At 37.4% G+C, this 13513-nt stretch overlaps 1 protein-coding gene across 4 annotated transcripts in view; it reads right to left on the bottom strand.

The window, feature by feature from the left end:
- ATG10 (autophagy related 10) overlaps positions 1-13513 on the bottom strand; it is a 220222-nt gene that overhangs the window by 70584 nt on the left and 136125 nt on the right. For all 4 annotated transcript variants that reach the window (XM_019929744.3, XM_019929745.3, XM_019929743.3 and 1 more), the window contains one exon: positions 4438-4535. In XM_019929744.3, coding sequence (XP_019785303.2) covers positions 4438-4535 — 98 coding nt within the window. The remainder of the gene's footprint in view (positions 1-4437; positions 4536-13513) is intronic.

Genomic DNA, 13513 nt, shown 5'->3' with positions numbered 1-13513 from the left:
ATAGGTTCATCTGTACCATTTTCCTATATTCCACATATATGCGTTATTATACGATATTATACGTTTTTCTCTTTCTGACTTACTTCACTCTGTATGACAGACTCTAGGTCCATCCACATCTCTACAAATGACCCAATTTCATTCCTTTTTATGGCTGAGTAATATTCCATTGTATATATATACCACATATTCTTTATCCATTCACCTGTCATTGGACATTTAGGTTGCTTCCATGTCCTGGCTACTGTAAATAGTGCTGTAATGAACATTGGGGTACATGACTCTTTTTGAATTATGGTATTCTCAGGGTATACGCCCAGTAGTGGGATTGCTGGGTCATATGGTAGTTCTGTTTTTAGTTTTTTAAGGATCCTCCATACTGTTCTCCATAGTGGCTGTATCAATTCACATTTCCACCAAGAGTGCAAGAGGTTTCCCTTCTCTCCACATCCTCTCCAGCATTTATTGTTTGTAGATTTTTTGATGATGGCCATTATGACCAGTGTGAGGTGATACCTCATTATAGTTTTGACTTGCATTTCTCTAATAATTAGTGATGCTGAGCATCTTTTCATGTGCCTCTTGGCCATCTGTAAGTCTTCTTTGGAGAAATGTCTGTTTAGGTTTTCCACCCATTTTTTTTGATTGCGTTGTTTGTTTTTTTGATATTGAGCCCTTATCTTTTAAAGATACATACTTAAATACTTATGGATGAGAATGGATGAGATAATATGATGTCTAGGATTTGCTACCAAAAAATTCCAGATTGGGTGAGATACCAAAATAATAAGATTGGTCATTAGTTTGCAAGTACACTATACTATTACCTCTACTTTTGTATTATGTTTGTAATTTTCCATATAAAGTTAAAAAAAGGAGACGGTAAGAAAAAATTACTTATCTGATACACTTATCTGAAGATATGTGTATTTACACATATCTTTGAGTAAAATTGAAAGTATGATTTCTTATCCTCTAATTTTAACTCATGCCAAGATTACAGGAGTTCTTTACCTAAAACATAGAGCCCACACCTTCCAGTGATTATTATTGTAACATTCACTGTACCAAATTTAGGCAGATTGAACCTAGGCATCTGTTCACTTTCTCCTTCTGGAAGTTCTTTATTAGGCTGCAGGGCTGAGATAATAGGTAGTCCGTAATGTTGGACAAAAGCAGGTAAGTAATCACCATAGTCAAATGTATGAGATTCATGAGTGGCTTGTCTTCAAAACAGAGAGTTCATATCTGACATGAATAGGTCCTTATCATCAAGACAAATGCTGAGAGAACAGAAGTGTGATTATTAAAGATGAAGAGCAATAAACTATATGAGCACAGTCAAGCCTGAAAATGAAGTGAAACGCATGTTATATTATGCAAAGGCTACTTTTGTTTTTAAGCCACTCTGGAGGACAGGATATTATTATCATGTTCAGTCTGCAACCTAATGGTTCTTTAAAATAATCCTGCAAAATGGTGTCTACTATTTGATGCTACCAATATTCTATCAGCTCATTTTCCCCAGTGCTGTATCACACCCTCCCCTTCACAGCACTGAGGACACCCTATTTTTTCTCCACATGGAGCCTTACAAAATTGAGGACACACTCTCTCAAAGATCTCAAGCAAAGAACAGCACATAAATAGCAACCCATTAACTAAACTGGGATTAAAAGCTAAGACCTCCAAAGTAAATATTCATAATGACTTTCAAATACCAAGTTAGTACAATGACAACAAATGAGTTTCCCTTGCTAGGTCTTCAATGCCTGGACATACACTGTGATGAGCAGTTCTAAAGCTTAAACAAAGTGTGTTATCAAAAGTGGGGATACAAGATCAATCCCAATAAGACAAATCCCAAAGGAACATCTAAATGTTATAGTTATGTTGTACTTTGGTTATATCAAATATCCCTCCCAATAAGTGGGCCTCATACTTGGTATTGAGATCATAATGCTTATTGTGATAGGATTTGATCATTACTACCATGTTTTGACAAGTAGGAAAAAGATGATCTGCTAACAGGCTGTCTGTATGATGCTTAAATGCCTGGAAACTAAAAGATACTAGTCAATTTCATTAAAAACTATCAACATACAGATTTGTTCATGTGGTTGGTTTAGCAACTTAGGAATTCCATCAATGAAATGAAATCTATTGGCAACATCATATTAGGTAACTAAGAAAATATGGTTGACCTCAAAATCTTGTTCATATGTCACAAACCGGAACGGAGACATGTGGAATTAAAACCCAAATGACATAGACCACGTGGAATTGTGCTATAGCACAATTAATAATAGCGATGCTAGTGACAGAAAAAAGAAGAAAATAAGATTCGGGCTCAGGTGCACAATGTTAAACGTGATTGAGAAGGAGCAGAGAAAAAAGGCCCTGAAGTTAAATACATATATATATTTGGATGCTCCCTTCCTCTATCCTTTGCCGTCTTCCTTGACTCTCACAACCAAAGATTTTCTGGGTCCTGTGGATTCTGACTCTACATTTTTGGACAGTTTGTGGTCACTTACAAGACACTGGAAGTTGAAACGCTTAGCATTTACCTTGACATACTTAAAGGTTAATCTAAAACACTATGCATAAAATAAAATGCTCTTGCCAAAAATCTTTATGATGGATTTGCTTATATATCTCATTATATTATCCTTCTTCATAGCAACCACTGATTCCTGGTCTACAGAAATGGCATTTCAGAGGGGGCCATTTTTGTAAGCAGAAGTAGTTTCCGAGAAAAGGAACATATGAAAGAACGAGGGGGATATATAAAGATAGAACAAAGGCAACAGGGAAAGCATGAAACCTGGAAAGAATTCCAAGAACAAACTGCACAAAATGGGCTTGGGGAAGTGAATAGCCATGATTGGCAGGAGCTGAAACTGTGTAGCATGCAGGCGTAGGAGAAAAGCTTGAAAGGGCTGGTGGGACCCAGGGAATGGCAGCCACTGGAACGCCAGCAAGGCATTTAGACCACATACCATAGCCCCTTGGACAGCTATTGCAAGTTTGCACATGGGTAAGATAAGAGCAGCATTGTTAGGAAAAATTGACTAGAAGGAAGGAGCAGGGAGGAAAGGAGCAGAAGACCAAAGTAGGAGGTTTTACTAATTGTTCCAGATGAGGCAACAGGGCTTGAACTAGGAAGGTGACAGTAGGAAGAGAAAGAAAAGGATTAATTTGAGGGGCAGTGTGATTCATATACTTAAAAACTAGTTTTGTCCTCAATTAAAACCTAGAAAATGGTCATTTGCAGTCATTGCCAAAGAACTACTTATGAGATGCTACGGATTCTTAAGTTGATTGGGAGGTAAACTGTCATTATTGTGATCAAACACGTAAGAGGGCATAAAAATTCTAATGGCTGAGGGCTTCCCTGGTGGCGCAGTGATTAAGAGTCTGTCTGCCGATGCAGGGGACATGGGTTCATGCCATGGTCCGGGAGGATCCCACACGCCGCGCAGCGGCTGGGCCCGTGAGCCATGGCCACTGAGCCTGCGCGTCCGGAGCCTGTGCTCCACAATGGGAGAGGACACAACAGTGAGAGGCCCACGTACCGAAAAAAAAAAAAAAAAAAAAATTCTATTGGTGGCTGATAAAGTTATTATTTTTATTTTTTTTTCTTTTGCTGTACGCAGGCCTCTCACTGCTGTGGCCTCTCCCATTGCGGAGCACAGGCTCCGGACGCGCAGGCCCAGTGGCCATGGCTCACGAGCCCAGCCGCTCCGCGGCATGTGGGATCCTCCCTGACCGGGGCACGAACCCGCATCCCCTACATCGGCAGGTGGACTCTCAACCACTGCGCCACCAGGGAAGCCCGCAAATCTATTTTTTGTATCTACTTTTTAGATCTATTTTCTCAACTTTTTCAGATCACTATTGCAAATTTATTATTAATCAAAAGTTAATTGTTTTGCAAATGCGCTTATTAGTAAAATTCTGAAGCATTATAGGTGACACAAGCTAAATCATCTATTTCTTGGTGTATATGCCAACTTTGTTTCTATTCTCATTTACTTAATACATTTTTATTGAATACCTACTGTATGATAAATACTGTGCTGGTGCTGGGTATACAGTGAAGAGGGAAAAAAAAAACCAGGGTCTGCCCACATGGGAGTACACAGTATAATGGAAAAGACAGACATTAAATTTTTTTCAAAAAATCCAAATCGATAATTTAAACCTGTAAGATGCACTATGAAGGAAAATTACAGGGTGCTATGAGGGCTTATAACAGATAGGCTAAACCAAGCCTGGATCTGGGAAGATGTATTAAAGGAAACTGTCTTTGAACTGAAATCTGTAAGGAAGTAGAGGAGTGAAACAGGAAAAAAAAAAGTAGGAGAGAGAACTAGAAGAAAAGACGAGCAGAGGGAAAGAATCACATGTAATACAATGAAAATACTCTCTAACCTGTTGGGTAATAGTGTCCCACGGTCTATGCAGCAGCCGAGTCTTATAGCACTCATGAACTCCTTCCCATATGTCCTTCAGAGCTAAAGGGCTTCCATCTGTGAAAGTCCATGGTAAAGACTGCCAGTTAGTAATCCATTTGACACAATGGTGCTTGATGTCTGTCTAAAACTACTGAAAGAATATTATGATTTTAAAAAAATCTTTACTAGTACACACACTATTTATATACCAAAAGAGTGCTATATGAATTACTATTTTCTTCCTGAGGGAAATGTGAACATTCAATCTTGTCCCCTTTGTAACCATCTAACAGTTACATTATCTGCTCATTTATTGCCTCTAGGAATTTTTACAAAATAAATAAGATCCAAACGTGTTTTAGAGAACTGATAAATAGAAGCATTGGCAAAGGACCAGGTAGATTCACATATTCACAAGGGTGTACTATAGATACCTCTGAAGTCTTAATACTTCCTCTAATCCTTAAATCAGAGACCATACACATGCTTCTTTCACCCTTTTGTTGGCTGAATATCTGTAATGTTCAAATAACTCTGTTGGGTACCATGGGGAATAGAGAGGAGGAAAGCACACAGTTTCTCCTAGTAAGGAGTATTTCCTTACTAGGGAAATTATGACAAGCATATCAGTAAATATTGATACTAAAATCCTAGGTAGAATGGTCAATGCCAGAGGAAAGCTGCAGTTCTCTGAGAGTCCAGAGGAGGGAGACATTAACACCCACTGTTTGTGGCAGGTGGAGAAGGGATCTTAGGGGTGGAGGGACTTGAGAAGGACTTGGCATGAAGAGATCAGTAAGAGCTTTAGTGAACAATAAACCTCCTTTTCTTTGAGCAACTTCGATTATTCACCTATATTCGTAATCACCCAAATAATGTATTTTACGAAGAATACTATGACACAAGGTAAGTAAAGTGGAGAAATAGACATCTAGGTTCAGAAAAGAAAGCAGAAAGAGGGAATTACCTAAGGACTTTAAAACCACACACTGTTGAAAAGAAGGTGGTCTTAAATTAGAATTTAGTGCTACTTGGCCCATTTAGAGCTAACCAAGTCCTCAAGACCTATGGGTGTGCTCTTTTCTTTAGGTAAGTAGACAACGTCATTTAAAAAAGACTCATCAGCATATTAGATCCAAAGAAGTATTTGGTCATCAGGTACAACAAAACTTGGAGAAATAATCTACTCAAAAGCCCCCCAAACCAAAAGGTATTGCATTCAGACTTATGGAGTACAAGTAAAGATGTGGGGTGTAGGAGAAGAGCACGAAATTTGAAGTCCGGGCTGAGTGTGAATCCTAGTATTGGCACTTATCCTGTACGTGACTGCAAGGTATTTTGCTTCTTTTTTTTTTTTTAATTGAAATATAGTTGATTTACTATTTTGCTTTTAACTTTACCTGAAAAAATGAGGATAATAATCCTTTTCAAATCGTGTTCCTGGGACTCCCCTGGTGGTCCAGGGGTTAAGAATCTGCCTTCCAATGCAAGGGACGCGGGTTCGATCCCTCATCAGGAAACTAAGATCCCACATGCCGCAGGACAACTATGCCCACGTGCCGCAACTAAGAGAGACCGACGCAGCCAAAAAAAAAAAAAATCCTGCTCTTGTGAACAGTTTATATCAGTGAACACACCAGGACTGTGTCACGCACATAACAAGAGTTCAATATATATTAGGTATCTCCTCCTAGCCCCCATTGCACCATTCCAGTAATTCTCATACCTTAAAGCTAAAAGGTTCATTTATAGACCATTATTTCTTAGAATTTTCTCACGTTGCTATACCACGCACATTGTGTTTGATACAGTAATATACTAATACCATAGGCAGGGCATTTCTCATGTTTGACCTGAAAAGTTGAACTTTTCTCAACCTTTATTTTCAATAAATAGCAATAGAATATTTTGATACATTTTCAATAAGTATCTTCATCTTGGCATTTATCTGGTGGCAGGAAACCATTATCTTGTGATAAATTGTTTTATTCCATTGACATTTCCATGTCTGTAAAATGAACAAGATTTATTCATCCAATTAACATTTGAATGTCATGTTTAGCTACAAGTTTAAAACAAGCTGCCTTCAATATCTGTGTTATATTATTTTCTGAACACATTTACAGAATAGGGCCAAACTTTAATCTCAAGCACTACACATCTTCAAAATATGCACATACACGTGTGTGTGTGTGTGTGTGTGTGTGTGTGTGTGTGTGTGTGTGTGTATTGATGTTGGAAGAGGGGAATAGCATCTTAGGGACGTCAGTGTCAAATAGCAAACCAAATAATCAAATTATTAAAAGGTGACATGCTTTTAAAATAATTTTCAGGTGTCAAAGTTAAAAGAAATCAAGTTGTAGGATAATAAAATATTATAGCTGGTACAATTACTAATTTTATAGATAAGGCAACCAAGGTCTTGGAAATATACATCTGCCAAAATCATGGCACCAGCTCATGACTGCACTGGAGCTGGAATCTCAGGACTCACAGTTCAGTGCTCCTCCTGCTATTCCGTGCTGCCTCTGAGGGTGAAGACTGCATCTGTCCTTTCACCACAGCAGCCCTGCTGTGCAGTTCTAAGCCTCACTCACACACTGTAAATGCTTTATATATATTTACTGAATAAATGATAAGTGAAAGGATGCTTTCCTTAACTTTATTTCCTCTAAGACAGGGAAAGGCTTTGCATACCTAGAGAAGAAAGCTGGGTTTAAAATCTGGTAATCAGTAATGATCTCAATTTTATTCCTTAAAATATTTCAGCTAAAGATCTAAGGATGGAGTAAATGGTTTGGCTATTACCACTGTCAAAACCCTGCACACCCTGCTGGAAACATTCATACAAAATGCAATAATCAGCAGCCTAGCAACAATGTGGAGAGACCCAAAACAAATGTTATAGGATATTTTCATCAGATTTGACGCTAGAATTAAGGGTATGTGTCATAAGTTTTCAGGCAACACGTAATTTAGAGAAAAAAATTTAACACCTTAAATATAAGAATTAAAAAATGACCTGGTTAGCTCAGAATAAGAGACAATCACAAGGAATAAAAAATAAGTTCAAAACATAGAAAGATGCATGATACTCTTTTATGTATGTCTATAAGAGTGCTACCTGCTTGCTACAAAGAGAAGAGTGTTTTTTAAGTGAATGGATGTGATTGGATTCTCTAATGTGTTTAGAAAACTGTTTAAAAAGACACATATTAATGATGATCAAATGAGTGCTTGCACAAGTTACTTTGACAAGAGTGTCAGTCTCTCCAGTTTCTGCCAACCATTTACACTACGGAAGATCTGGGTAATATAGCTTTGTCTCTCACATACAGATATGACAATAATGATTTAATGAAGTATGATGTGGATTCTTTTCCCTAAGCCCTCATCACCGGTTTGCCTAGTCATAGCTCACACCTTCAAGAGCAAAAACATACAAAAGTTAGTTCTGTGATCTTGTATTCAAAGACAAAAAATGCTGACCTGATCAGCAATATCTTCAAAACCATGACATATGCAATTGACATGCAAAATATATTCAAATATGACTGTATTACAAAAGCAAAATGGAGGCTTCACATATCCCACTGAAATCACTGAAATGAGATAGTCAAATATATTTTTTAAATCACATCATAAAACCTTAAATATGGCAGAAACATGAAGAATTTTGTGATTTTGAATCTATCTATCTATTTATGAAAACTGAAGACCCAAAACTTAAAATTAAAATGTGGATATACACTATTGATACTATGTATAAAATACATAAAATACAACTGATGGGAACATACAGTAAAGCACAGGAACTCTGCTTAATGCACTGTGGTGTCCTAAACGGGAGGGAAATCCACAGGGCAGGGTATATATGCATATGTATGGCTGATTCATTTTGCTGTGCAGTAGGAGCTAACACAACATTGTAAAGCAACTATACTCCAATAAAAATTAATAAAAATTAAATTAAAATGTGGACATAAACAAATACTTGGTTAAACTCATGAAACATTATTTTGTGCCTTCATGTTCAGCTGAAGTTATCTTCAATCAAGAACTTTAAGCCCTGTTTATAGGGTCTATTTTTTCCGTCTGGCCTCAGTCAGAGGAGACATAAGCATACTCAATCAACAACTCCCTAGTTTCAGACCCAAGATATTCGATAGCACCAATTTCAACATGCTTAGAAATCTCATTAATCACACTGAAGCTGAGAAGCTCAGTAAAATCCCTTGCATACTTGAAAAACAGAAGTAGAAGCTGAAATAATTTCAGCAGCAACCTACAAAGTGAGCATGGTAAATTAAGGTCATTTGTTTCACAAGTGTTTATTGAGTGCCTACTATGTGCTTCTATCACCTGGAATGATAATACACATTTGAGCTAAAGGAATATTCTCCCAGCAACCTATAATAAAATGTCAATGACAAAAGAGGCAGAGACATTGGATGAAAAATAGAATAATTAAAAAGTACAATCTTTAGCAACTGCCAGTAGCATTTAATTTAACATTTTCATATAAAATCTCTCAATTGAATAATAACCTACATGTCAAGTAATCTATATATTACTCAAAATGTTCAGCTTTCTAAATTAAATTTCTCAGGGCTATTAGTTTTCATGAATCAAATAACAGCGTGAGATATTTCACTAGCACTACCTAACGCTAGTGCAAGCATGCTGAAGTCACCTTTAACCTGCGGTGCATGCTTTCACTAAAATTTCATAACTCCTAAAAAGAAGATTAGCGAGAGTATAAATTATTTAGAGTAAATGTAAGAATAATGTTCTGAATGTGGTCACTAGAAATAAAAAGGAAAGGGTGGATTTTTCACAATGAAATATGTCATTACTCAATATATTGTCTTCAAGGGAGCTTTGAAGTCTATAAAAATTCATGTCACACTCCACAGTAAGGCAGAGATGATGCTCCATCAAACGGGAAAATTCATTTTTGCTTCAGTGAGAAAATTATATTGTGATATGAAATGAGTGTTAATTGTTCATGTACATTCACATCAGCTAATACGCTGGCTAATTCTGTAATTTTTATTTATTCCTACATACATTTTTTGCATTTTGAGTATTAACCTCAAGAAACCTGAATGAAAATTCCAAAAGTATAGATTATGGCAACTTCTCTTTAATGTTTCTTAAATTTTGGTTACTGCATTGTGCAGTAAAATAAAAAGGCTAAAGAGTTTGTCTTAACTCCATAGTTTTCTATGTAGCCTTGAATAAATAAACCATTTAACCCCGCTGAGCACTCAGTTTGTATGACTGTACTTGAGGAGAGTAACAGTTCCTATCTTACAGTGTTATTGTGAGGGCCAAGACACAGAACTCAGCCAGCATTACTGGAAGGTACTACATGCCAAGCCCCACTTTATGTATTAGCTCACAAACCTTAAAACTCTATAAAGTAGGTATTATTATTATTATCTCATTTTTTAGATGATGAAAGAAAGGAAACAAAAAGTTCAGTAACTTCCACAAGGTCACATAGTAATTAGCAGAGTGAGGAATCAGAACCAAGGCATTCCAGCTCCAGACTCTGCATTCTGACCAGTACCCAGGAGCTCTTTGTAAACTATAAAGTGATGCACACATATTAGTTGTGGTGTTGTTGGGTTTTTTTTTTTTTTTGCGGTACGTGGGCCTCTCACTGTTGTGGCCTCTCCCGTTGCGGAGCACAGGCTCCGGACGCGCAGGCTCAGCGGCCATGGCTCACAGGCCCAGCCGCTCCGCGGCATGTGGGATCTTCCCGGACCGGGGCACGAACCCGTGTCCCCAGCATCAGCAGGCGGACTCTCAACCACTGCGCCACCAGGGAAGCCCCTGTGGTGTTGTTTTTGTTGTCACTAGTAGTCTCTACCAGCATTGCCTAACCTAGGAGTATCTAGAATTTTGCCTTTCCTAGGTTTCTTAGTAGGCCAGGCCTGCCCTTTCCCTCATCAATGCATGGACAAATCCCAAGTCCAACCAGGGCCTCTCTTGATCCCTCCAGCTCAAGGTAATCTCTGCCCTCTGAGGCCTGGGGGTAATTTTCCCCCCAGCTTTATTGAGATATAATGGATTCATAGCATTGTGTAAGTTTAAGGTGTACAATATGATGATTTGATATATGTATATACTGGGAAATGGTTACCACGATAAAGTTAGTTAACACATCCATCCCCTCACATATTTACCATTTGTGTGTGTATATATGTGTTAATGTGGTTAGAACATTTAAAATGTACTCTCTTAGTAACTCTCAAGTATAAATACAGTATTGTTAACTGTAGTCACCATGCTGTACATTAGACTCCCAGAACTTATTCATCTTATATCTGAAAATCTGTACCCTTTAGCCAACATGTACTCATTTCTCCCACCCCCGCCCCCACCCACCCACTCAACCTCTGTCAACCACTAACCTATTCTCTGCCTGGTGACAATTTTTACCTCTCTTATGGCCCTTAACATATTCTACTTGTTACAGTGAATTTCAAACCTGTCTTGTTTCCCTCAGTAGACTGTAAGCTCCTTGAGGGCATCAATCATCTCTGATTCCTTTATTCATCTATGCATTCCAGAAACATTTTCATGTCTTGTGCATAAATATTTTCCAATGCTTGGATAGATGGATGTTCAATATTATTTCTAGAGCAATTAGCACAATTATTACTAAGAATAAAGACTGAACAATCATGATTAAAAATTCATTGATTAAAAGCTTTTCATTTATGTAAAACACTCATATAAATCTATAGTGTTAAGTAGATGAAGATAGAGTGAATATTTGATTTTTCAGCATCCCAACATAGTTCCTACTTGGGAGATAAATTCCAAAATAAGTGGTAGGCAGAACCCCATTCCATACCACTAAAGCCAAAGAGAGGCAGACATCTTAACACTTTTGCCTTCAGTTGACTCTACAATCTACCCTTCCAATAAATCCTTTTCTGCTTATCATGGGAAGGTTCAATTATTTGCAACTAAGTATATGCTAACCTAACTAATACACCCCAGATAAATGGTTTGTAAGTCTTGCTTAATATTTATCAATTTTCAAAATTATCATCCCCAATGTTTTAAATGTCATATATTTGTCTAGTAATTTTGAGTGGAAAATAAATGTAAGACATCTTTCAGTTACATGAGAAAGCTTATGTATGTTGCAATCCATCTTTATGAGAAATATGCCCAACAGCACAAAGAGGAGTAATTTGGGGGTCACCTTAAACTGTCCACAAACTGTGTTAAGAACTTACAATAATGCAGGTGATGCTATATCCTCTCATTTAAATTAAACACTTAACCTAGTAGAAGTACACACAAGACCTTCTTGAAGAATCTCTGAATCAGAAAATGTCCCAAGGGAAGCAAAACTGGGTCTACAAGGTACCCGAGACACCAACTCTGAGATACAGCTATTCATCAGAACTCCGAAGACCACATCACCAGATGAATATCTACATTAGGTCTGCTGGTTCTAAAGCAGAATGCACTCTACTTTCAATCCTACCCAAAGTGTTCTGAGGTTTGGATTCCAACCTCTTGCTCTGGCACACCAGTACTCAGCATTTTGGACTCCTGGCTTTCTTCCAATCTCAGTACCCCACAGAACATGGACCTGTTAACACCTGCAGCAGCACCCTGACTATCCATCCAACTTGATCTCCTTCCCATGATCACCTTCTCAGCACAGCACCTAATATATGGACTTAACGAACTCTGCTTTGGTGACTTTAAAGGAGGAGAAAACCAATATACTAGTCTCCAGTTACGCAGTGATTTTCCTCAGCATATTTTTAAAATAGGCTAATGAGTTTTTGTGCTGTGCACACAGTGGGCACTCATGTACGTTTTAATGGATGTTTCAAACAGGGCTTGTTTTGTCAAGAGTAAGCAAAGAAATGTTTCTTCTTTATGGTCCACAACACATTTATTTGTCCAGGAAAGCTAAAGTATAGTCCCTTATTGGTAAGAAAATAAATTTGTCTGCCTTTTCATGTCCTCTTCCTGTCCTCTGAATTCATGTAAAATCTGTTGCTTTTTGTGTATGTGATGCTTTGTACTAACACAGGTTTGAATAAACCTTTTAGCTAATTAGGTGTCCCTGTAGTTTTGTTGCACCTTATCTTTAATACATTTTAAAATTAGGGTTTGACTTTTCAATAGGATTCTATCCCCATCATGTGTTCTAACCCAGCATCCTACTTGTACCCTAATTCCCCATAATGTTTCAAACATTTACCTGGTTCAACAAATAATTCTCATTAAATTCCCTCTATTATTTAAACTTTTCCGTTTGAATATATTTATATTAGTTAAATAATTTTTCATTATTTTTATTAATAATTTTCACTGTTTGCTCTTCAAATTTCATTTCAACCCCTAGAATCTCTTTTTAATGCACTAAAATTCATGTTCCATTGCATTATTATGACTTTGGCTAGACCTATGGTTTATTTAAATATAAGTGGCATATACAAACTTCCTTAAAGCTTCTCTACTACCAAATAAGACTAAATTGTCTGCCAAGTCATTTTCTGTTTCCTGGTCATTATAATAATTAACTAGAATCATTTTTGCTTTAATCTTTAAGTACCCCTCTAATCCACCTTTCTTTCCTGTTCAACAGGCAGCCTTCACTCTCACTCTATTTTCCCTGAAAATATGTTCCTTCCAGTTCATTCTAAGAGACTATTAAAATTTTTTTTAAATATTTCTAACAACTATACCAAAAAAAGCCAAATTCCTTTTCCTAAATTTCACTCTTCATAATTTCTTCTCATCCTTCATCAATTCTCTCTCTGCTCTACTCGGTCATACTTCCTGCTCTAGAAAACCCCTCCTTTGATCCCATTCACTTTTGCTCAACCTCTTTCACCCTTTCATTATATCCTCCAACCCCATCCCATCCATTATCTCTTCCATAATTTTACCTCAACATATCTTTCCAACCATTTCTTCTACAATTTGGAATAGAGGTTTTCCTCAAACCAGCCTCTCATTGTTCCCCAAATACGCCATGCTTTCCAGCCCTACAGCTTGGCACTCAC

The sequence above is a fragment of the Tursiops truncatus genome, chromosome 3 (genome assembly GCF_011762595.2).
Source record: "Tursiops truncatus isolate mTurTru1 chromosome 3, mTurTru1.mat.Y, whole genome shotgun sequence".
Lineage (NCBI taxonomy): Eukaryota > Metazoa > Chordata > Mammalia > Artiodactyla > Delphinidae > Tursiops > Tursiops truncatus.
This window is presented reverse-complemented; position numbering and strand designations above follow the sequence as displayed.